We start from the raw sequence: 26,549 nt of genomic DNA on the forward strand, positions 1-26,549 counted from the left end.
GAAGTAGAGTTAGAAATCTTGCCTTGCAAGTTGCGAAGATGAAATTTATTGCATGTCGTTTTCTTGATGACTTTTAAGAAACAGAGTAGTCAATACTCCTTGACTTAGTGTACATGAAAAGGATAAGAAATGAAAGAGGAGATTTTATTAACCTCTCACCTCACCCCATTTCATAAGTCGGGCGCAGACTTGACTTAGTGTACTTCCAAAGTCAATAACTTGTTCTTACAAGTCTGTGCAAATTGCAAGGCACACTGTTTTCCACTCTCTATCCTCAACTTGTTTGAAGCATATTGCGATATATATACTACTCAAGAGTTTGAGTCTATATCCCTCAGTTTCACTTCAATTCTTTCTTAATACTCAAGTCCAAAATCAAGAGTTCCAAAACATATATTATGGGGTCGTCCATGTGTGTGCTTTTGAAACTTCTTTTGTTCCATCTTGTGGCGGTGGCTAGCGCTTTTTCCTCTTTAAAACCGTATTCTTGCCATGGTGAGGAGAGGGCCGCCTTGCTGCAATTCAAGCAGGGCTTTGTTATTGACGAATCTGCTTCGGGTAATGGTGCTTATCCAAAGGTTTCATCGTGGAATCCGGCTGAAGGAGGAACTAGCAACTGCTGTGCATGGAGCGGCGTCCAGTGTGATAAGAGGACGGGTCATGTGATCAGCCTTGATCTTAGTAGCAGTTGTCTCTATGGATCTATCAACTCCAGTAGTAGCCTCTTCCGTCTTGTTCATCTCCAGAGGCTCAACCTTGCTGACAATAACTTCAATTACTCTCAAATTCCTACTACCCTTGGGAACTTTCCACAGTTGACGCACCTCAACCTCTCTGCCTCTGTCTTTTTTGGTCAAGTCCCATCCCAGCTTTCACAGTTGTCCAAGTTGTCATCCCTTGATCTATCTTTCAATCTGGTTCCATTTCTTGATGTTGATGAAGGATTGTTGAGTATTAGAGAATCCGATTTGAGAAGCCTCATTAGAAACTTAACCACTCTAGAAAAGCTTCACCTCAGTTTCATTAACATATCTTCAATAGTACCCGATTCTATAGCAAATTTATCATTTTTGACATCTCTCCTCCTCGAAGATTGTGGCTTGTTTGGAAAATTTCCGGCAAGAATTTTTGAGTTGCAAGACCTTGAAACTCTTAATGTGAGATCTAACCAAGATCTCACTGGTTATTTGCCTAAGTTTAATCGAAGCAGTCGTCTCGTGTCGCTGAAGCTTGGCGGCAGTAGCATTTCAGGAAACTTGTCTTCAATCAGGAACCTTAATTCATTACAGGAGCTGGATGTTAGGGCATGCAACTTCAGTGGTCCAATCCCTGATTGGTTTGCTAACCTTACCCAACTGACATATTTGTCACTTTCTGATAACAATTTCAGTGGCGGTCCCTTGTCTTGGATTAGTAAGCAGTCCAAGCTTACTTATCTACACCTTGAAAAGATCAATCTAATTGGCTACATCCCGTCTTCTCTTAGAAACCTCACACAGCTCTCTTATCTTAGTTTTTATTCTAATCAACTAACTGGGTCAATCCCATCTTGGCTGGGTAATCTTAGCAGGCTAGCTCACGTAGATCTTTCCTTTAATAGATTGAGCAGTTCAGTTCCCGAGTCAATATTCAATCTTATGTATCTCCGAATCCTTTATCTATCGGCTAATAGTCTGAATGGTACAGTGGAGATTCTTAAGCTAGAAAATGTCACCCATCTCCAACTATCTGATAACAAACTGGAAGTGCTCACTGAATCTAGAACTATGAATGCAACTCTTCCGAAGTTTACGGTTCTCGGGTTGTATTCCTGCAACATAAAAGAGTTCCCACACTTCCTAAGACATGAACAAAACTTGCACTGGTTGGACCTTTCTGGAAACAACTTGGTTGGCCAAGTGCCGAAATGGATGTTGAACATAAGCACAGAAACTTTGGAGTATCTGGACCTTTCTGTAAACTCCCTTACCGGCTTTGGTCAACCTTCGCCTGTTGTCCTTCCCTGGGTCAACCTACAAATTTTAGGACTCAACCATAACATGCTACAAGGACCACTACCGATACCTCAACCAAGCATATTACACTACATAATTTCAGACAACAAGTTAACTGGAGAGATTCCACCATGGATTTGTGATCTGAGTGCTCTTCAGTGTCTTGATTTGTCAAATAACAAGTTGAGTGGCATGCTTCCTCGGTGTCTTGGAGACTTCAGCGATGATCTACGAGTTTTAAATGTTCGGAATAATTCTTTAAATGGCGTTCTTCCTCAAGCATACACCAACACAAGCAATCTGAGGATTTTTGATGTTAGCCTTAACCAATTGCAAGGGCAGTTGCCAAGGCCATTGGCGAATTGTGTGATGCTTGAATCTCTTATTCTGTCAAACAATGAATTCCATGATGTTTTCCCCTTTTGGTTTGGGACTCTCCCAAAATTGAAACTTTTGTCAATGCACCATAATGGGTTCTATGGTGTGATTGGGAAACAAAAAAGGAATCTTCATTTCCCTGAGTTGCGCATTCTTGATCTGTCTCACAATAATTTCAGAGGCGAGTTTCCATCTGAATACATCTTTTCTGGAAATACAATGAGAGGTATCACTCTAGGCCAACCCACATATATGCACACAAACTCAAGTCTTACTGTCGGTGGTGTATCAGAGTCTTACATCTTTCCGTTCTCAATAACGGTAACAAATAAAGGTGTGGATAGATACTACTTGAAGATTCAAGAAGACTTTGGGGTCGTTGATATCTCAAATAACAAATTTGAAGGGAAGATTCCTGAATTCATTGGGAACCTAAAGGGCCTTCGCTTGCTCAATGTTTCTAATAACATTCTCACTGGTAGCATCCCATCATTCTTGGCCAACTTAACACTGCTTGAATCGTTAGACCTTTCACAGAACAAGCTCTCAGGAGAGATCCCACAACAACTTACGCAGCTTACATTCCTTGAAAATTTCAATGTCTCTCACAATAATCTCATAGGTCCTATACCATATAGAGGCCAACTTACTACATTCGATGTCACTTCATATGAGGGAAACCCGGGATTGTGTGGAGATGTGTTGCCAAAGAAATGTGGAGATCCTAATGCTTCTCAACTGCCACCTTCAACCAAAGAAGAAAACGATTCTGGCTCTGAATTTGAACTTGATTGGAAATTTGCTTTGGCAGGATTTGGAAGTGGGTTGGTAGTGGGAGTGGTGCTTGCGGATGTAGCGATATCAAGGAGGCGTGAGTGGTTACTTGAGATTATTGGAAGGATCAGAATGATAATCATGAAAAGGAGGAAGAGTAGGGGACCCAGAAACTCAGTTAATTAGGATATGCATTCGGTGTTGCTTTCTGTTTTTTCCTTGTGCTGTTTCTTTCCATCTTGTTGTACCATTTATCTCTGTACCGTATGGATGTATAATCCTTCCAGAATGTCTGCATCAGTTATATATGGTGAAATGTTTCAAATAACAATTTCATTTTATAATTAAGAAAATAGCAATCCCATATCTCCTGACCCTGAATAGCCTCCAACTAAGTGCTGCCCACCGCACCCGAATTGCCTCTGTGATTTCATCGAACACCTTGGTTGCACAAACCATATTCTCAAATTGGGCATACGTTACAAAACTAAGCACAACCCAAGCTTAATAACATGCATGTGAATTTGTTGTTCTTCCCAGATGGAAATATCTAACACTACTAGAAATATGGCTATTACCCACTGATTATCTAGATATAAATTTATAAAAGTGTTTTGTGAAATTTTTTAAGAAACTAATTCTCCCACCAAGGTATTAGATTAGATTTAAGACAAGAACACAAACAGAGAAGGTATACTCTGACCTCTTCATGATTAAGTTTAAGACAACATTAAGTCTTACATCTCTGTCAACCAATACCCAAAAGATTTTATTTATTTAATTTGTGATTTTTGACTTGAAATCGTTTTGAGTATGTTTCGATTTTGTTTCCTTTCCATGTTTCTTTGATTAATTGAATAATACCTCTTTCATCTATGCAAAACTCTCAAAGGTAAGTTCTTGGTTGGAGGAATCCGTCTGTCATATTAAATTCTCCCTTTATGGATCGATCTGGTTCCAATTTGTTTTAAAGTTGGAGCAAGTTTCTGTGATTGAGTGAATTTGATACTTTAGATGGGGTTTGCAGTCTTCATATAATAAGTTGAATTATCTTGGATTCAAATTAGACTAGATTTTAAGAACTTAGCTGACAGAAATGGGAAGTCTATGCTAAACTACACATCTAATCAAATATGATACTGTTAGAAGTTGTCATATGTTGAATTTGTCTATGTTAATTATGTTGTCTAGTAGTCAATTAATGTGGCTAGTAATAGTCAATTAATGTTTGGCACCTACTATGTTTGGCACCTACAATATTTGGGGGGCTTGACTAGTTTGGTTGCCTAATTAGTTTGGTTGCCTAACTTGGTTGGTTGCCTAACTTGGTTGGTTGCCTAACTTGGGGGGCTTGACTAATGTCTTAGGAACTTGTATATATATGTGTTGATTGTAAGTAATGAACATAAGTGAAAATCAGAAAATATTCAACAACTCTCATTCTCTCTACTCTTTCCACTCTCTTCTCTCAATATTCTCTATGTTTTGACATGGTATCAGAGCAGCGATCTTGCTGACTCTAGTCTTGAATTGTTGTTTCCATCATGGGAGAAGATGATTTTTCCCATGTTGAAAGTAGCACCACCGATCCTACTACTTTCACCGAATTTGCTGCTCAAATGGCTGAGTTGATGAAGATACAAGCATCAACATCGAATACGACCCCGACCCCGACTATTACCTACGAAACCTCTCCTGCACAAATTGGCATTAAGTTGGATGGCTCCAACTATGCCTTATGGTCTCAAGTTATTGAGATGTATGTTGCTGGCAAGGATAAGCTGGGATATCTCACTGGTGAACTCCCAGCACCTTCTCAGACGGACTCGACATTCAACCGATGGCGAACAGAAAATGCAATCGTGAAAGGGTGGCTAATCAACTCCATGGAGCCAAGGTTAATTGGCAACTTCATTAGATTCTCGACGGCCAAAGGAGTTTGGGACGCAATAGCCACAACTTACTTTGATGGCTCTGACACCTCCCAGGTGTATGATCTTAAAAGGCGAATCTCCCGTATGCGACAAGGGGGAGGTTCGATTGAAGCTTACTACAATGATCTCCAAGGCTTATGGCGAGAAATCGATTTTCGCCGTCCAAATGAGATGAAGTGCGAGTTGGATATCAAAAAATACTATGATATCATCCAAGAAGATCGAGTTTATATTTTCTTGGATGGTTTGGATGATCGACTAGACAAAGCCCGAAGTGATGTGCTCCAAATGAGTCCATTTCCTACAGTAGAGCAAGCTTATGCTCATGTTCGACGAGAAGATATCCGACAAACTGTGATGTTAGGAGCTCCAACACCAACCGGAGTAGGATTGGTAACAAAAGGAACATACCGACCCTCTCGCCCAATTCCAACTGCTCATCTCCAGCTACAGACAGCTGCCAATAAGACTACTCCACCTTCTCGACCCAAGGCTCCCACAGATGGGAGTGGTTGCACTCACTGCGGGAATCCAAAGCACACTCGAGAAACTTGTTTTAAACTACATGGTTATCCAGATTGGTGGGATGGTCTCAAGGCTCGTAAACTTGCTGCTGGAGGAACGGGTCGTGCTGCCCTTGTCACCTCGGATCCTCTGGTAACGTTAATTCCTCATGAAGAGTCTACCTCAACATCAGAAAAGGACTCTTCATCTTTCAGTAACTCAGGTAACTGTGGATATGTATTTCATACATCATATACAAGTGACTCCACAGGTTGGATTATTGATTCAGGAGCCACAGATCATATGACGTTTGATCCAACCGATTTTCTAAGCACAACCACACCACAACGAACAAGTATTGCCAACGCAAATGGTGTTACCTCTCCTGTGATTGGTGCTGGAACCATTGGCCTCTCTCCATCCCTTACTCTTCAAAATACTTTGCTTGTCCCATCGTTGTCTAATAAATTGATATCTGTTGGCCAAGCTACTGAGCAACTAAATTGTTGTGTACTCATGTATCCCGATTTTTGTTTATTTCAGGATATTCTCACCAAGGAGATCATTGGTCGTGGTACTAAGAGAGGGGGGTTGTACTATGTGGATGATTTCAGTATGGGAAGGGCACATAGTGTGAAGCACTCATCGACTTGGAAGGATCGACAACTTTGGTTATGGCACCGGCGTTTGGGGCATCCGTCTTTTGGCTATATGAGACATCTATTTCCAGATTTGTTTTCGAATTCCTGTACCACTGATTTCCAATGTGATACTTGTATCTTAGCCAAGAGTCACAGAGTCTCTTATCCATCAAGTACAAATAAAAGTGTTGCTCCATTTGCTTTGATACATTCTGATGTTTGGGGTCCTTCACCTATCTCTACAACTTCTGGCTTCCGGTGGTTTATCACCTTTGTAGATGATTGTACCCGCATGACTTGGCTCTTCATGATGAAAAATAAAACTGATGTGTTCCCTATATTCCAGTCATTTCACAAGCAAATTGAAACTCAATTCTCTACCAAGATTCAAGTCCTTCGTTCTGACAATGGGGGTGAATATATCAACCATGATTTTCAGACTTACTTCCAGATACATGGCATCATCCATGAGACCACTTGTCCTCAAACTCCCCAACAGAATGGTGTTGCGGAACGAAAAAACCGACACCTCCTTGAAACAGCACGAGCTCTTTTGATTGGCGCTCATGTTCCTCGCCACCATTGGGATGATGCTATAGTCACCGCAGTGTACCTCATCAATCGAATGCCTTCCAAAGTTTTAGACTTCCGGACTCCATTACAATCACTTGCCCAACATGGGCCCTTGCCCTCCGTTCAGATGCTTCCGCCCCGAGTTTTTGGTTGTGTAGCATTCGTCCACCTCCATAAGAATCAACGTGGCAAACTTGATCCATGTGCTCTCAGATGTGTGTTTGTAGGCTATGCTGCCCATCAGAAGGGATACCGATGCTATCACCCCTCCAGTCGTCGTACATATGTCACTTTGGATGTCACTTTTATGGAATCGGAAATGTTTTTTCATGATCCGATGTCCAACTCTCCGCCTCACAGAGACATACAAAGAGAACCACTGGGCAAGGAGGCCCTGGAAATTCAAGAACTTGAAGATTGGAGCAAAACGGATCCCAAAAGTCCAGAAGAAAATGTAACCTGCCCAAAAGCGACCGGTCGCCAGGAGCCTAGCGACCGGTCGCATAGAAGTTCTGAAGGTGAAATTCGAACCTGTACAAAAACGACCGGTCGCCAGGAGCCCAGCGACCGGTCGCTTCCAAGCGCTGAAACTGAGTTTCGAATCTGTCCAGAAACGACCGGTCGCCAGGAGCCCAGCGACCGGTCGCTTCCAAGCGCTGAAGCTGAAATTCGAATCTGTACAAAAACGACCGGTCGCCAGGAGCCCAGCGACCGGTCGCTCCACAGCAGAGAGCACAATATTTTTTCCTACTTCGCCGACGATAATGATGAAGACCCCCCTCACATCTCAGTACCAGCTGATCAATCTCCTGAGAATACTCCTGAGGTACGTGATTCTACTACATCTACTGTTTTAGTTGATGAAACTGTTAGTTATAAATTACCTGATAGACAGAATCGTGGAAAACCGCCAATTCGGTATTCACCGGATAATGGCAAGGTATCAAAGTATCCAATTGCAAACTATGTTTCTGCGGAAAAATTATCTGCACCCCTCCAAGGCTTTGTACACCAGTTATCCGCAATTCATATTCCAACCAAAGTGAGTGAGGCATTGAAGGATCCAAAATGGGTTCAAGCAATGAGGGAGGAGATGCATGCTCTGGAGAAAAATCACACATGGACACTGGAGAATTTACCTCAAGGAAAACGGACTGTCGGATGCAGATGGGTTTACACTTTGAAATACAATGCTGATGGGTCAATTGAACGATACAAAGCACGACTTGTGGCAAAGGGATACACGCAGACATATGGTATTGACTATGAAGAAACATTTGCCCCAGTTGCAAAACTTAACACCGTTCGTGTGCTATTGTCCATTGCAGCAAATCTCGATTGGCCTCTCCACCAATTTGATGTGAAGAATGCCTTTCTCCATGGAGAACTCACAGAAGAAGTCTACATGGATATCCCACCAGGATACGTTACATCTACTCCTGCTAATGTGGTGTGCAGATTGCGAAAGGCATTATATGGATTGAAACAGTCTCCCCGAGCATGGTTTGGGCGTTTTACCGTGGCAATGAAGACTTATGGTTTTAAGCAGAGTAATTCTGACCATACTCTGTTCTTAAAACACAAGGGAGGAAAGGTAACTGCTCTCATCATTTATGTTGATGATATGATTATTACTGGGAATGATAAGCAGGAAATTTCTCAACTACAAAAATGTTTGGCAAAGGAGTTTGAAATGAAAAATCTTGGTGGACTCAAGTACTTCTTGGGCATTGAAGTTGCTCGAGCAAAGCAAGGCATATTCCTCTCACAAAGGAAGTATGTTCTAGATTTATTGGCAGAAACTGGAATGTTAGATTGCAAACCTGTGGACACTCCAATTGTTCAGAATCACCGCCTTGGGGAATATCCCAATCAAGTACCCACTAACAAAGAAAGATATCAAAGATTGGTGGGACGACTGATCTACCTATCCCATACCCGACCCGACATCGCGTATGCTGTAAGTGTTGCTAGTCAGTTTATGCATTGTCCAAGTGAAGATCATATGGATGCGGTTCTTCAGATTCTTAAATATTTGAAGTCCGCACCAGGAAAAGGACTTATGTTCTCTAAGAATGGTCATCTGAATATCAGTGGCTATACAGATGCAGATTGGGCAGGGAATGTCACTGATAGACGATCAACATCAGGGTATTTCACATTTGTGGGAGGTAACTTGGTTACTTGGAGGAGCAAGAAACAGAATGTTGTTGCTTTGTCTAGTGCAGAAGCGGAATTCAGAGGAATGACCAAAGGAATTTGCGAACTTCTTTGGTTGAGAAAATTGCTTACAGAGATTGGATATGCACCTACATTAGGAATGCATCTACAGTGTGATAACAAGGCTGCAATATCCATTGCACACAATCCAGTTCAACATGATCGCACCAAACATGTTGAAGTGGATCGACACTTCATTAAAGAGAAAGTTGAAAATAAAGAAATTCAGCTTCCGTTTGTCAAGTCCGAAGACCAGCTGGCAGATATTTTGACAAAAGCAGTTTCTAGCAGAGTATTCCACAACTCACTGATCAAGTTGGGCATCGGTGATATCTATGCACCAACTTGAGGGGGAATGTTAGAAGTTGTCATATGTTGAATTTGTCTATGTTAATTATGTTGTCTAGTAGTCAATTAATGTGGCTAGTAATAGTCAATTAATGTTTGGCACCTACTATGTTTGGCACCTACAATATTTGGGGGGCTTGACTAGTTTGGTTGCCTAATTAGTTTGGTTGCCTAACTTGGTTGGTTGCCTAACTTGGTTGGTTGCCTAACTTGGGGGGCTTGACTAATGTCTTAGGAACTTGTATATATATGTGTTGATTGTAAGTAATGAACATAAGTGAAAATCAGAAAATATTCAACAACTCTCATTCTCTCTACTCTTTCCACTCTCTTCTCTCAATATTCTCTATGTTTTGACAGATACTTGACGTCTGTGTATGCTTTCTTCTAAGCATCTCTCTTATGTATAATGAACTGTTTTTGTGGCGGAAATAGGGTTGATTGTCGGCTAGGTGATGTTCAATTGCTTTATTTTTCCAAATTATTTCTCATGTACATAACTGTATATGTCTTGGAATTGAAAGTAAATTTGATCTTCAAGGAGTTTTCTGGACTTTTTCCGTGAGCAGAACTGATGGAGATTGGCTTTTGCTGGCGTCAGTTGTACAAGCAGAAGGGCATTGCAGAATGTACCTTGCTTTATGTTTGAGTGAATGAATTATTGAACGATGTACGGGGATGGTGTGGGAATATCCAGCTGTACCTTGCTTTCGGATATTATGAAAAGGGCGTCTGAAATGGTTGCGCCATCATGGTTGCGGATACTGTTGGAGGTATACTGATGGTACGAAAAGTACGTCTGGAATGGCCTCGATCATTTTCAGCTGGAGAACAATCTCCACGGTTCTTTTAGCAGCCATAGCCGTTGGAGGTGTTAGTATTCCTGTTATCATGGTAGTAGTGTCATCAACCTTGCTAAGCTTCACATTTTTCTTCAGAAATTCGATGAGGAGGTTCTTCCTGTCTTCCTCTTTGGCTTTTTTCCATTGTTTGAATACAGCCTGCTAATTGTTAGTGTGTTAGAGAGAGCTTGTTAGTGTTAAGGGGCAAGGATTAGAAGCTTTTAATAAATTTTGCTTATAATTTGTATTCATTATTTTTCTTTACAATTAAAGTTCAAAGCACAATATAGTGTTTGGATGATTTGAGTTAAATTAAGATATTTTGCATTATTATTTTTAACATCGTACATATTGTAATTAACAGTTTACTTATACACGCTTACTTGATAATATCAACAATGGCGATGTGGAAGATCTCAAAATCTCTGATATCTTTCACTATGAACTGCTTGGACACCACCGTGCCCATTGCAAAGTTGAACATCTCGGCGGATGGCTTCCCTATAATGCAAATAACCAGCTCAAGATGATTACAAATGTTATATAAAATTATTCAAAGACTCTTCTAAAAAGGAAAGAAAAAACTACTGCGAAGACAAATTTGAGAGAGAAGCAAAGTTTGTGAGATAATGAGAGGACAAACACAAAACTAAAACTCCAAATGCAATCTATATAAAATGGAAAAGAAATTAATGAACCAACCTCCTCCCAATTCCATGAAACTCATAGTCATTCCCATTCTTTAGAGAGAGAGAGAGAGAGAGAGAGAGTGACACAGAGGTTTGAGCTTGGGACCAACTGTTGGCTTCGGGCAGCCTTCTGCAGTTGTAACTGGTATTCTCATTTTGTAAAGGTATCGTGCAGCTTCCAAGTTCCAAATCCCTTTCTCAATAAACCCCATGCCCGGCTGCCATTTGAAAAGTTCCTCAAAAGGGCCCTTACATATTTTTCAGGTTACCCTGTATACTCGGCATAAATTACGACTGATGAAAGGGGAGCGGTTGGTAGAGGTTATGCATATTTTTTTTTCTCCACACTGAAGCAATTCACCCCTTTTCAATAAAATCACCCATCAAGTGCTTCCAAGTCTGCCGCAAGGTTAAATGTATAGCTTCGGAATACACATGCACCCTGTCACCAGCCACAAACTCCTTGATTCTACCATCAACCTCTATCACACTGCAACCAACCTCTTTATTTGCTAGATTCTTCCTCATCAACCTCTTAATTTCCTCTGCATCACTCCACATTCTCTTCTTAGCATACATTTCTGAGCATGACATAATTTCCATCATTCCATGGCTCCACTTTGACTGCCTTCTTTAAAACTTTGTTGGCCCTTTTGACATCCTCAGAATGGCCACATGCAAAAAGAAAAGAACTCAAAATTATTCCATTAGCATCATAAGGCATGCTCTCAATCAATTTCTCGACTTCCTCCAAGCATCCTGCCCTTCCCAAAAGATCAACCATACAACCATAATGCTCAATTTGCGGGATAAGCCCAAAGCCCTCCATTCCTTTAAACCATCTTTTCCCTTCCTCTACCAGACCACAATGGTTACAAGCAGACAAAACACCAATAAAGGTTATATTGTTCGGCATAAACTTTTTGCACTGCATCTCTAAAAATACCTCCAGTGCCTCCTTGCCATGGCCGTTTACTGCGAACCCATTTATCAAGGCATTCCAAGAAGCTGTTTCCTTTTCAGGCATCTCATCAAAAAGTCTTTTGGCCTCTGTAATTTCACCACATTTTGCGTACATACCAACAAGCGCAGTGCAGATGTTGATTACCCTATCAAGCTTCTTCCTTTGTACAAACTTGTGAACCCAACAACCTAAATCCAACGCGCCCAAATCTGCAATAGCTGGAAGAATGCTAACAACAGTCACGCCATCCAGTTCAAGAGACGTATTTGACTGCAGTTCATGAAATAATTTCAAGGCTTCATGGGGCTGTTTGTTTTGACTGTAACCCCCAATCATCACATTCCAAGAAATTAGATTCTTCTCGGCCATGGCATCAAAGAGTGATCTAGCAGATTGTACAGCACCATGATGGCAGTAACCATACATCATACTGGTCCAAGATACCACATTCCTATCCGTCATCTCATCAAATAAACTTCGAGCCGAGCCCATATCTCCCAATTTGACATAACCATCAATCATAGCATTAAATGCAGCCAAGTCCTTCTCAGGCATAAAGCCTCCTTAACCTTGCATACCCACAAATGAGAGCTGTCCACGATACTCGACTTGTCTCCGTCATTTCATCGAACAACTTACTTGCACAACTCATCCTCCCAAACTTTGCATACATATCAACCAATGAAGTCGACACATACAAATCTAAGCACAACCCAACTTTAATAACATGACAATGAAGTTCTTGCCCTTCCCAGATTGCCACATCTAAACCACACGACTTTGCCAAAGCTGTGAATGTGTAGCCATCGGGCTTGAAACCCGTGTCCTTCCTAAGATTTCTATAGAGAGTGAAAGATTCAGCGAATTGGCGCATATCCATGTGGGCCCTGATCATAGAGTTACAGATAAATGTGTCATCTTTATTGGGTCTGTGATTGAAGACGCGGGGACCATGTCGAATCAGAGCTAGCGGGTTTTGATGAGAGGCGAAAAGGGCGATGGAACCGCAGGTGTGATGAATTTGGTGAGGAGATTGACATTTGTTTCGAGGGAGTTTCGGAGCATGAAAGCGTGTATTTGGAGAAGCGAGGGTGTTGTTTTCGTTTTTTGGAGAAGGTCTAAGCATTTTCTTTCTATGAGCTCCACCTCCATACTTGCTCTCTCATCATACATCTCTCTCTCCGTTTAGCTTCCCTGTCATTTGAATGGCGGGGTTTCTCTTCTTTTATTTTAAATAAATTTTTTCTGCAAGGATGTCGGTTTTGTACAGGTGGGAGTTGAGACCCGACCCAAATCATATAAATTTGGTCGGGTGAGGTTTCAATTTAGGTTTAGACTCTAGTGTATCCAATTCAAACTTTATTAAAGTCATTCACTTTAAAAAAAATCTTTATAAATATGAATTGGATACACCTCCTAGCGAAAAAAAAAGGTCTTTATAATTTTTCAACAAAAGAAATGTCAATGTTATTGCTAATTTTAATTTCTATGCCCACCTGGTACGCATATGTTCGATGGAGCCCACACATGCCATCACATTGGCAAGATTAATGGAAAATTTATCGAATGCCCAAGAGCCAAAATATTAGGGTTTATATTGCAACATTTTGATAGCCAAACATCAAAGTATAATCACCCGTTTAGTTCAGGGGTAGAGTGATTGCGTATGATGGAGACTAAATTAAGTGGGCAAAATCCAAGATGGTCTAATCTGTTCACTGCCTTCAGACCAAAGGAAAAAAAAAAAAAAATGTCACTGCCATTTGGTGTGTGAGGTTGCATTAATCGCGCCCTATGCCCCGAGTTAGTAAGGACAACCCACCCACTATGAATAGGCGAACTTCCTCTACAATGAATGTTATAGAAGGACAACTTTGGTTTGATGAGAATTGGAAGTCAATGAACAAACAAACAAAGCATGAATATACGATAAAAGAGATCGACAAATGTCAAATCCTAAAAGAAGAACTGGAATCCACCAGAAAATAGAGAAAAACTAGCAAAAAAGCCCCCGCGATGCTGCGGGTTTTGAAATTACGTAGACAAAATAAGATTGTTTATATATACAATGAGATTTAACTTGTAGCATTATACTTAACTAAGGAAGTATAAGTGGCAAAAAAGGAAGTAATAACATATTTTACAGACTACTTGTTATGTTAAAATAGTATACATGTTTGTATATACATTGAGATGTTAATAGTGGGAAGCAGCTATTAAAATAGCAAAATTTGGATAGTTTTGAGCAGCATGTTGTTTAATTGGTTGGGCTTTGTTTTCCAATTTTTTCATGACTTTTCTTCTCTTTGATGGAGGTCTTGACTTTGTTATAAAAAAAAAAAGTGGGAAAATAGCAAGTGTTAATGTTGATGAATGGGGAAAATTGAGTTAGGACAATAATCATAAACATCGAATTATGTTTAAACAAGAATAATATAATTTATCAATTTAATAGAAAGTTATAAATGGTTTTCCAATCGAAGAAACACAAAGTAACGAAATTAAATAAGAACTCAATGTTTTTCTTTTCTTTTAAGATATGAATAATTGAATATTATGTATGTAATATGTATTTTAATGAGATGAGTGAATTGAAAAAGAGAGAATACAAACTTTAATGTTGGAGTAAGAGAACTAATGAGCAAGTTTTAGATGGTTTTCCAATTGAAGTAACACAAAGTAAACATATTTTAAATTCTGTGTTCATCTAAAGGAAAAGTTGAAAAGAGCTAAAATAATTATGGTTGGATGTATTGAAGAAAAATTGAAGAAAAGGATTTAAATATAATCCTTAAGCTTTTAATTCTTTTATGTGTTAGGCACATATGACTAAAATGTCTTTTGCCCTTATTTCAAGTTAAAATTACTTAAGAGTTTGACATTTCTGCTGAAAAACGGGTAGAGTCTCCCCTGCAAAACGGACATTTCCTAAAAAAATTCACCTGTAAATATAACAATTTGATAGTAATCCCAAACGTTCAGCATGCAAAAATTTCATTTATAAGTAATTCAATAGTGGTTTAAATGGTTTTTAGACCTATAAAATAAGTAGAGATAATCTTATAATACCTTAATTCAAAGGAACCCAATATTAAAACAAAGTATAAATCAGAATATCAGAAAAATGATGATTTTGTCAAATTCAACACAATTAGTTACAATTTAATATATAAAGATTGAGTGAGGAATGAAGATATGAATAATTGAATATTACGCATGTAATATATATTTAAATGAGATGAGTGAATTGTAAAAGAGAGAATACAAACTCTAATCTCAGGGTAGGAGAACTGGTTGTCAAACTGTCTTCGCTTGTTTTCTTCTTTAAGCCAATGATTAGTAAATCAGAATCTGATACAATTTCTTCCATGCTTTTTGTAGCAACAATTTCTTCAGATTTGTTTTTGGTTCGAACATGACTTAGAGAAATGCTAAATGGAAGGGAAAAAAAAAAATTGGTAAATGTTAAAAAATGCGTAAATATTGATATAAATGAGTTAATTGTTATATAAATTCTAACTTTTTTGGTTTTTTTTATGGGTGAAAGGTAAAGAGAGCTCTTTTGACAGCGTCTTTATATCTTTTTTTTTGAAATTGGGGTAACCTCTGTTGTAGAAGGATCAGCTGAGCCTGTGGAATATGCACTTGGAATTTGCTTTGAGAGAAGCGGGGTAATGGGTGGAACCATTTAGGAAGCAATGTTTTCTTTGTCATGTGTAGCCAAACTTTTATCAAATGATTGCAATGTTGGTTCAAGAAGTGGCATGTGTCATCGAAGATTGCTTGAATGAGTAGATCATTTATGTTGGAATCACTTCTCATGCTCCCAAATCGAAGTTGAAATTTTTTAAATTGTCCTCTTGTTTGCAGAATTGCATCTGGCAATTGTTATTGGTTGGTAAAACCTCTTTGAACAACCAATTCATTGCAAGAAATTCTAAACAATTGTTCTGCTGGTCTTCCAATTATGATTGCATTTGTTTCGTCAGTTGAATCTTCAAGCACTAAGCCCACTTTGACCTGTATGTAAAATTTATGTAATGTTTTAATAATTTAAAGTAGTTGTGTTTAAACTTTATGAAAAAATAAAATGAACTAATTGTTGAGATTTGTATTACCAAGGGAGAGGAATTTGATTATTGTGTTTTGGGCACAAAAGTTCATAATGGTGGGCAACAGTTCTAAGTTGTTTAAAGCAAGATGGGCATGCTTTATACCACCAGTCGTTACGTGTGTCAAAACACGTAATAGCTGCTCTGCATAAAATGGGAGTGTCCTAAAACATATTTAAAGAAATTTGTTAATATAGTAAAAACAATTATAAAATATATAGTGATAAGAGAAAAATAAAGTGAAATCTAGTTTAAATAATTTATAAAATTGTATGTTAAAATACGAATAATAAAGAGATTAAAGAAAGAAGTTAGTGTATTTACCTTATGTGTATCTAGGTCAAAAACATTTAACTCTTGAACAGATAGCTTTTTAGCAGCTTCTAAATGTTGAGGTGTCATTAGTTGAGTGACGGAAGAAGGCATCATTTTAATGGGATGTGTAGAGTCATTAAAGCTGTGGTTATTGTTATTTTTATATAATAAAAAAGAGGTGTTAATTTAGGAAAATGGGGAAACAAAGTTATATGTTAAAACAAAAATGATAAAAATTCATACATCATTTTGTAGGCCGCCAATTCTTGTATATCTGGATTGATAAAAATTAATGTTGAGACACTGCTGTTGAGAATAGTTTTCCCTCTACATGTTGATAAATAGTAAATTAGATTTGTTTTTATTTGAGATGAAGTGTAAATAAATAGAAAAAAATGAAAATAAATTGGATACCTTGAAATTGTTTAACTTTCAAGCTTGTAAAAGCTGCAAATATTAGCGATGTCAATTGTTGTAAAGCCTGGGAATCAAAAGTCTTTGCAGTGTCTCCCCACAGGATTATTCTAACATCTTCTTTTCTGAATGATTAGATGTGGAGAAAAAAATATTTTAGAAAGAGGCATAATGGTTTAAAATTTTAATTATAAACATTTTGTCAAAATTTGTACCTGATATTTTCAATGTTGACTTCACATTTATTCTCAAGCCTCTCATTGCCAACCATTTTTTGTTCCAATGGCTGTATTCCAGTAATGTGTCCAAAAACATCTTGCAATTTGATAAAGAAACATTATAAGGATATTAAAATGTGTAAATTTTTTAGATAAATACTTATTATATATAGATGTATAGTTTTTAATAATATACTATGTGTACTCCCTTAAAATTTAAAATTTGTTAATTGAATAATAGGTGCTACCACTCATTTTCTTTGCATATAAAAAAAAACCTTTAGCCTATAGCCAATTAACCATGTAAATCTGTTTTTAAAAAGAAAAAAAAAGGTAATATAATAGATCTCCCATTAAAAAATATTAGTCCACCCCTATAAAATTTCCTAGATCCGTCCCATAATGTTTTTCCTGGTTCCCCCCACCCCCCCAAAAAAAGCCTTCTTAGAAAAAAGTACAATTATAACTCAAATGTACACTTTTACTTATTTATTTTAAATCTTTAAAAGAAAATATATTCTGTCATTTGAAAACGCTTTTACAGTGCCAAGCAATCTCAAATGCACTCCAACAACACCAGCGCAGGAGTAGATTACCAGCTTCCCTTTGGTCACTTATTAACCGACTTATAATTACCTGAAATCCCTCAAATAATTAGCTAAAAACCACTCAAATAATTAGCTAAAATCACGCAAATAATTTTTTTTAAGAAGAAAGAAACCCAGACCCACTTGAATTCAAAAAGGCAATCAATTATAGGAGCTGACACGAACCAGGGAGTTCTACAAACCAAAATAAATGTAAAAAAAAAAAAAAAAGAGCAAAACACTTGCAAGTTCACGTTCACAGAACCACAACCATACCATACTGACTAAGAGAGACAGACATCTCTCTCTCTCTCTCTCTCTCTCTCTCTCTCTCTCTCTCCATATATATATATATATATATATATATTAGTTGTGCAGACGGTAAACGTACAGCAATATCTTCTCTCACTCTGTTTTCCTCTGCCTCTGTTTCTCGTTGTTTCTGGTGCTTTTCTCAAAAAGCCGGAGTCTTTTTCAAATTTTCTGCCTCCCACTCTCGGGTTTCAACAGATTCTTGAATCCCAGAAAAAATCAATTCTCCTTTTCCATTCGCGGGAAACAAAAGCAAGGAAAATCCAAACAACAAAAAAGGTTTACTTTTCCTTACTTCTTTAGTTTTTTTTTGGTTACTCTGAAGCTCCTGTAATAGCATGACACTTCTCGCCTTTAGAGATCTCCGCTGAATTGTACCAGAAGACTTTATACATACTCTGTCGCATCCCTTGTTTGGTTTCGGAGAAAACCGAGGAAAAACAAAAGAAAATCTCCGATCACATATCCTGATATCCGCTTTGCCCCTGAAGCTGTCGAACCAGCTAGTTCAAACAGAACCATGCGCCTCTCAAGAAGGAACAAGCGCATGCTTAGACTCGAAGGAGAGGGGGGCAAAAAGGGGAAAACACAAAGCAATCAGCCAATGATAAAATCGTGATCTTACAAAGAAAAGGAGTTGGCTTAATAGTTAAAAATATGGGCATTTTCGTAAATTCACTGTGCTTAGCTACAGGGATCAGTTGGATTGGGTTTTAGTATATATAGAATTTATGAATTTTATTGATAATATTATAAAACATCCCAATACAACTACATAAGTTGGCTTAAATAAGAAACAAAAGAACTCTAAAGTTGTAAGAAACCCTATATACTCAATACATTGTCGATACATTTGTCTGCCAACCATATACCCCCTTGTTAGTGGTATTCGTATCATACTATAGTTGAGTTGTTCACTTGTCTCCTTGACTTGCCATTTTGCTAACAGTTACAGCCATCTTATTAGGGGGGTGCACATTCATCATCATCACCATTATTAAGTTTTGTTCGTACCATCTCCTAAGGACAGCAGATTCATCGTCCAAATCCATCATGTCCAAAGTTCCACCAAATGAAGAAGAACCATAAATAATTTTGGAAGTAAAAACCAGGGCCGGTCCTGAGTTTTCAAAGGCCCAGGGCGAAAATCTAAAGTGTGCCCTACACACATTAATCACTAACACTAGTATACTTCTTGTTTTATCAACTAAGCATTGGTTCTTTTAGAAAGTATTTATTCCAAAATGTTTATAGACTTGAGCTATTCTTCCATATTCCTAAATAATGAAAACAAATGTCCAACTATAGATACCATACTAGTGAGTCAAAGAATTTCAAGAATGCAAGTCAAGCCAATATCAAAGAATTTCAAGAATGCAAGTCAAGCCAATATCAAAGAATTTGTTTTAAAACTCTCGTCATGGGTCCTTTGTTCCAAAATTTCAGATTCATCTCAATATCCTATTCCTAAATTATGGAAAACAATGTCTATTTAATTTTGATTCATCTTACAAGAAAAATAGGAAATCACCCAGGTTATTTTCGCAAAGGAACAATTCCAAGAGGAAAGCAAGGTAGAAGAATTTCGCAAAGGAACAATTCCAAGAGGAAAGCAAGGTAGAAGAATTTCGCAGAGGAACAATTCCAAGAGTAAAGTAAGGTAGAAGAAGAATTTCGCAGAGGAAGAAGAAGAAGAAGAAGAAAGAAGAAGAAGAAGAAGAAGAAGAAGTCGTCGTTCTGAATGCTATTTTTTGTTTTTCTCTCAAAAATATTAAATCAGTTTATAATAATATAATATAACAATTATTAAAATAAAATTTTGGGGCCCCCCTAAATAATGGGCCCAGGTCAGTCCCCTGATCAGGGCCGGGCCTGGTAAAAACATGTTATTTTTAATAAATAAATAAAAATTCTGCCACAGGACAAAACAACCCCAGACTAATAGAAGTAGAGTTAGAAATCTTGCCTTGCAAGTTGCAAAGATGAAATTTATTGCATGTTTTCTTGATGACTTTTAAGAAACAGAGTAGTCAATACTCCTTGACTTAGTGTACGTGAAAAGGACAAGAAATAAAAGATGTGATCATATTAACCTCTCATCTCACCCCATTTCATAAGTTGGGCGCGGACTTGACTTGGTCTTCTTCAAAGTCAATAACTTGTTCTACAAGTCTATGCAAATTGCAAGGCACACGGTTTTCTACATCTCTATCCTCAACTTGTTTGAAGAATATTGCGATATATACTGCTCAAGAGTTTGAGCATATATCCCTCAGTTTCACTTCAATTCTTTCTTTACATTCAAGTCCAAAATCAAAAGTTCCAAAACATATATTATGGGGTCGTCCATGTGTGTGCTTTTGAAACTTCTTTTGTTCCATCTTGTCGTGGCTGCTAGCTCTTTTTCCTCTTTAAAACAGTATTCTTGCCATGATGAGGAGAGGGCCGCCTTGCTGCAATTCAAGCAGGGCTTTGCTATTGACAAATCTGCTTCGGGTAATTGTGCTTATCCAAAGGTTTCATCGTGGAACCCGGCTGAAGGAGGAACTAGCAATTGCTGTGCATGGACCGGCGTCCAGTGTGATAAGAGGACGGGTCATGTGATCAGCCTTGATCTTAGTAGCAGTTGTCTCTATGGATCTATCAACTCCAGCAGTAGCCTCTTCCGTCTTGTTCATCTCCAGAGGCTCAACCTTGGTCACAATAACTTCAATTACTCTCAAATTCCTACTACCCTTGGGAACTTTCCACAGCTGACGTACCTCAACCTCTCTGCCTCTGTCTTTTTTGGTCAAGTCCCATCCCAGCTTTCACAGTTGTCCAAGTTGTCATCCCTTGATCTATCTCTCAATCTGGATCCATTTCATGAAGGATTGTTGAGTATTAGAGAATCCGATTTGAGAAGCCTCATTAGAAACTTAACCACTCTAGAAAAGCTTCACCTCAGTTTCATTAACATATCTTCAACAATACCCGATTCTATAGCAAATTTATCATTTTTGACATCTCTCCTCCTCAAAGATTGTGGCTTGTTTGGAAAATTTCCGGCAAGGATTGTTGAGTTGCAAGACCTTGAAACTCTTGATGTGACATTTAACCAAGATCTCACTGGTTATTTGCCTGAGTTTAATCGAAGCAGTCGTCTCGTGTCGCTGAAGCTTGGCGGCAGCAGCATTTCAGGAACCTTGTCTTCAATCAGGAACCTCGATTCATTACAGGAGCTGGATGTTAGGGCATGCAACTTCAGTGGTCCAATCCCTGATTGGTTTGCTAACCTTACCCAATTGACATATTTGTCACTTTCTGGTAACAATTTCAATGGCGGTCCCTTGTCTTGGATCGGTAAGCAAACCAAACTTACTTATCTAGACCTTGCAAACATCAATCTAAGTGGCTACATCCCGTCTTCTCTTAGAAACCTCACACAGCTCTTTTATCTTCATCTTCCTTCTAATCAACTAACCGGTCCAATCCCATCTTGGCTGGGTAATCTTAGCAGGCTAGCTTACATAAATCTTTCCCATAATAGATTGAACAGTTCAATTCCCGAGTCAATATTCAATCTTATGGATCTCCGAAGCCTTTTTCTACTGTCTAATAATCTGCATGGTACAGTGGAGATTCTTAAGCTAGAAAATGTCACCGTTCTTGATCTATCTGATAACAAACTGGAAGTGCTCACTGAATCTATAACTATGAATGCAACTCTTCCGAAGTTTAGGGTTCTCCGATTGCATTCCTGCAACATAAAAGAGTTCCCACACTTCCTAAGACATGAACAAAACTTGTTCTGGTTGGACCTTTCTAGAAACAAATTGGCTGGCCAAGTGCCGAAATGGATGTTGAACGTAAGCACAGAAACTTTGAAGCTTTTGGACCTTTCTACAAACTCCCTTACCGGCTTTGGTCAATCTTCGCCTGTTATCCTTCCCTGGGTCAACCTACAAGTTTTAGCACTCAACCATAACATGCTACAAGGACCATTACCGATACCTCAACCAAGCATCTTATCCTACGTAATTTCAGAAAACAACTTAACTGGAGAGATTTCACCATGGATTTGTGATCTGAGTGCTCTTCAGTTGCTCGATTTGTCAAATAACAAGTTGAGTGGTATGCTTCCTCCGTGTCTTGGAAACTTCAGCGATGATCTACGAGTTTTAAATGTTCAGAATAATTTTTTTCATGGCTTTCTTCCTCAAGCATACACCAACACAAGCAACCTGAGGATTTTTGATGTTAGCCTTAACCAATTGCAGGGGCAGTTGCCAAGGCGTTTGGCTAATTGTGTGATGCTTGAATCTCTTATTCTGTCAAACAATGAATTCCATGATGTTTTCCCCTTTTGGTTGGGGACTCTCCCAGAATTGAAACTTTTGTCAATGCACCATAATGGGTTCTATGGTGTGATTGGGAAACAAAAAAGGAATTTTCATTTCCCTAAGTTGCGCATTCTTGATCTGTCTCACAATAATTTCAGAGGCGAGTTTCCATCTGAATACATCTTTTCTGGAAATCCCATGAGAGGTATCATCACTCTAGGCCAACGCACATATATGGACCCAATCTCAATTCTTCCTGTCGGTGGTACATCAGTGTCTTACATCTATGAATTCTCAATCAAAGTAACAAATAAAGGTGTTTATAGATACTACTCGAAGATTCAAGAAGACTTTGGAGTCGTTGATATCTCAAGCAACAAATTTGAAGGGAAGATTCCTGAATTCATTGGGAACCTAAAGGGCCTTCGCTTGCTCAATGTTTCCAATAACATTCTCACTGGTAGCATCCCATCATTCTTGGCCAACTTAACACTGCTTGAATCGTTAGACCTTTCACAGAACAAGCTCTCAGGAGAGATCCCACAACAACTTACGCAGCTTACATTCCTTTCAAGTTTCAATGTCTCTCACAATAATCTCACAGGTCCTATACCATATAGAGGCCAACTTACTACATTCGATGTCACTTCATATGAGGGAAACCCGGGATTGTGTGGAGATGTGTTGCCAAAGAAATGTGAAGATCCTAATGCTTCTCAACTGCCACCTTCAACCAAAGAAGAAAACGATTCAGGCTCTGGATTTGAACTTGATTGGAAATTTGCTTTGGCAGGATTTGGAAGTGGGTTGGTAATGGGAGTGGTGCTTGCTGATGTAGCGATCACAAGGAGGCGTGAGTGGTTCCTCGAGATTGTTGGAAGGATGAGACTGATAATCATGAAAAGGAGGAAGAGCAAGGGACCCAGAAACTCAGTTTATTAGGATATGCATTTGGTGTACCTTTCTGTTTTTTCCTTGTGCTGTTTCTTTCCATCTAGTTCTACTCTGCATGGATGTATAATCCTTCCAGAATGACTACGTTAGTTATATATGGTGAAATGTTTCAAATATAAATTTCTTTTTATAATAAAGAAAGAGTGCTGCTATTCCTACCCTTCATATTTTTCCACCTACCTGATCTTTCCACACACCATTATTCCTAAAATACTCTCTAATTATTAATTTAAGCAAAACTCAAAAATTAAGCAAAGAATTAAAAAAGATAAACCAAACAAACCCGGTAAAATCTTCCCATTCTTCTTCTTCAATCACAATTCCAGAAAAAATCCCGAAAGACACCCCTTTAGTCCCAAGTCCATACAACATGCCCCTTGCTTTCATTCAAGCATGCTTCAAGCCTTCAACCCCCCGCCAATCCAAAACCCAACAACCCTTTGAGTTATTCAACCTAAAATCATACCAAATAACAGATAAAAAAAAAATAGAGAATCAATTCATTCGTAGGGGGTGGCTGTTGAAGAAAGAGAGGAGGGAGGAGAGAACTAGGGAGACAAAAGGAGGGTTGGTGCGTGGGGCGAGACAGATGGTAGGGTGGGTCCTGCCTGTTGAAAAGAGAGAGAGAGGGGGGGAAGAGAGAAAAAAAGGGAGAGAGAAGGTGGGGTTCCGGTGTGTGGCTGGGTGGTGGGGCTGTTGGGGTTTCGTGAGGGAGAAGGGGGGCTTAGAAGTCATTTTACAAAGGAATAAGTTTGTTTTTAAAAATTTGAAGATAAGATGGGTGAGGAAATAGAACAATGGGTGAAAATAGCAGCATTCTAAAGAAAATAGCCATCCCATATCTCCTGACTCTAAATAGCCTCCAATTAAGTGCTGCCCACAACACTCGAATTATCTCTATCACTTCATCGAACACCTTGCTTGCACGAACTGTATTCTCAAATTTGGGCATACATTACAGAACTAAGCACAACCCAATCTGAATAACATGCATGTTAAGTTGTTGTTCTTCCCAAGTGGAAATATCTAAGCCATACGAGTTGGCTAATGCCGGCCGTGAATGTCTAAGCATTCGACTTGAAACCCTAGTTGTTGCCTAAGATTTCTAGGAAGAGTGAAAGAATCACAGAGGAACGTGTCATCTTTTTTGGGCCTCCGGCTAAAGGCACGGCGCATCTCCATGGTTAATCTCTGGTTCACATTGCTATCTCAAATGCTTGGTTGTAATTTTGAACTGCAGTTTTTTTAATTATTTCCAAATGCTGGTGAGAATTTGTGACCCGATCCAAATTTGTCTTTGGGTTGGATGCAATTTCGTTTTGGGGTTTTTATTTTATTTTACATTTATAATTTTCTGGAGCGAAGTCTAATTATAAGGCCACATCACATATCAACAACTAGGGGTGGGCAATCAGACCAAGAACCTGACAAATTGGCTGAACCAAACCGATCGAGTTGGTTTGGTCTAGTTTTTATTTTGTTTTTTTATTTAATTTAGTTTCAACCCGAACCAAACTAGTTGGTTCGGTCCAATTTATAGTTTGATGTTTTGAAATTGATTGGTTTACCCAAACCAAACTGGTCACAGTTCACAAACCATATGTTACAAAAAAAATTACCTCCATGATGGCTCAAACCCCATACCTCCTTAGCATCAAGTCCTCTTACCACTAGAGCAAGCACAACACTACCAACAACCTTTGCAATGGCTCAGTGTATGGTCCCAAAATAGCCAACCCTAGACCTCCGATTCGGTGTCAAGGTTGAGCCCAAAACCAAACCAACTCAGATCAAGTCCAACACTACCAACAACCTTTGCAATGGCTCTCTGAAGAAAAAAAAAAAAAAAAAAACCACATACACACACACAAATGATTTCACTACAAGTTTCATTGTTTTTTCAGTGAAAGAAAAATATAAACTATGCTATTACATTTTTCAAATTATCAAATTTATTATAATAATGGAAGTGTGTAACAAGGGACATGAATGAGATTATCAAATTCTCGTCACTCATGAACTAGTTGTTAGTTTAGTAGTTTCCAATTTCGAATACTCCTCACATATTGATCAAAAATTCATGTCATTCAAATTAGCGAATTCATTAAATGCACATACACTGTCAAATTCATTAGAACAAAAATTTGGTTTTCAGTTCAATCTAGATTCTGCTTGCTAGAAAATTCGACACTAGGTCGATGGGGAAAAAGACCTATAAGTTCTAAGATGATTATAGGATCATATCATGACATTAAGTGACAAGATAATCACTACTTAACGATAAATAATTGTTTAGCACAAGTACCAGTCTACAATACCCAGTGTACATTTTCGATATAACAAAACATCGAGATACATATCAGGTACTATAAATTGGTACTAACTAAATGCACACGGATACTAACTAGTTAACTTGTCATATACTACTAATTGCCAACTACACCCACTGCTAATGGGATTCCTGTCATACTTTAATCGAGTTGTTCCAAATCCATCACGGCCAAAATTCCACCAAATGAATAAGTACTAATCCTTCTAAGTTATAACATGTTTATCTTCTCTGCACCACTCACAACATGCTAGTGTTATGCCAAATTCTTGTATTTTGATCTTAAAACATGTCCTAACACCAAGTTGGTTTGCCATGGGGAAATTTCTGTTTAGTTTTTCATTGAATTATAGTGCGTCTGGAGCTGAAGAAACAAAGGAAAAGAAAATGGAATTTGGAATCGAAAATAGAGCATTGTAATGCAATCAGATATTTTCAATCCATTTCTTTGAAACCATGTGTGGAAGCAAATATTTTCCAACCCTAGGTCAAATAATTAATCCAATCAATCTTAGATTTATTTAATTAAATTGGGGATTCTTACCATAATTGGGGATTTGATTACACCTAATTATTTCAATCTCTCCAAATTAGGGAAAAATAATTCACACTACTACAAAAACCACTTTGCGCGACGAATGATTTTTGGTCGCGCAAAGGAAAATTTCGTCGCGCAAAGTTTGCGCGACGAAATTTTGGTCGCGCAAGTTCTGTCGCGCAAAACTCGTGGAGAAAGGGTTTGCGTGACGGCCAAAATTATTCGTCGCACAAAGCCACTTTGCACGACGAAGGATAACAACTTGCGCGACGAATCATGACGACTTTGCGCGACGAAAATAACAACTTTGCGCGACGAATATTAATTACTTCGCGTGACGAATCCTGAAAACTTTGCGCGACGAATATTAATTACTTTACGCGACGAAAGTTAATGTCGCGCAAGTGTACTTTGAGCGATGAATGTGAACGTCGCGCAAAGGTTTGCGCGACGAAATATTCATTTTTTTTAATTTTTGTTTTTTGAAAATTTTAAACTAAAATAAACTAATTTAATAGTTTGCGCGATGAAATATTTTGTCGCGCAAGGTTTTTGACATTTTTTTTTATTATTTATCTTATATCAAT

General features: G+C 38.4%; 1 protein-coding gene and 4 pseudogenes across 2 annotated transcripts; 2 read left to right on the forward strand and 3 right to left on the reverse strand.

The window, feature by feature from the left end:
• Positions 1–304: 304 nt before the first annotated feature.
• LOC110745311 (receptor-like protein 7) lies at positions 305–3,475 on the forward strand. The gene has a single exon (XM_088247735.1). It carries the CDS (start codon positions 399–401, stop codon positions 3,330–3,332), a length of 2,934 nt encoding a protein of 977 aa, XP_088103861.1. The 5' UTR covers positions 305–398; the 3' UTR covers positions 3,333–3,475.
• Positions 3,476–9,731: 6,256 nt separating this feature from the next.
• Positions 9,732–10,993, reverse strand: LOC110745312 (uncharacterized; annotated as a pseudogene). The gene is made up of 3 exons (XR_002524795.2): positions 10,911–10,993; positions 10,592–10,709; positions 9,732–10,367 (listed from the first exon to the last, which is right to left on the reverse strand). The product of XR_002524795.2 is annotated as an uncharacterized LOC110745312 (transcript).
• A 250-nt stretch (positions 10,994–11,243) lies between these two features.
• Positions 11,244–13,194, reverse strand: LOC148296832 (pentatricopeptide repeat-containing protein At2g44880-like; annotated as a pseudogene).
• Positions 13,195–14,799: 1,605 nt separating this feature from the next.
• On the reverse strand, positions 14,800–17,021 carry LOC148296833 (replication protein A 70 kDa DNA-binding subunit B-like; annotated as a pseudogene).
• A 3,065-nt stretch (positions 17,022–20,086) lies between these two features.
• Positions 20,087–22,993, forward strand: LOC110762020 (receptor-like protein 6; annotated as a pseudogene).
• The last annotated feature ends 3,556 nt before the right edge of the window (positions 22,994–26,549 follow it).

Source organism: Prunus avium, chromosome 2, assembly GCF_965620075.1.
Source record: "Prunus avium chromosome 2, drPruAviu1.hap1.1, whole genome shotgun sequence".
In the NCBI taxonomy this organism is placed as follows: domain Eukaryota; kingdom Viridiplantae; phylum Streptophyta; class Magnoliopsida; order Rosales; family Rosaceae; genus Prunus; species Prunus avium.

Excerpts from the sequence above, each read along its gene's own strand:
- LOC110745311 (XM_088247735.1), top strand. The coding sequence starts at position 399 with ATGGGGTCGTCCATGTGTGTGCTTTTGAAACTTCTTTTGTTCCATCTT.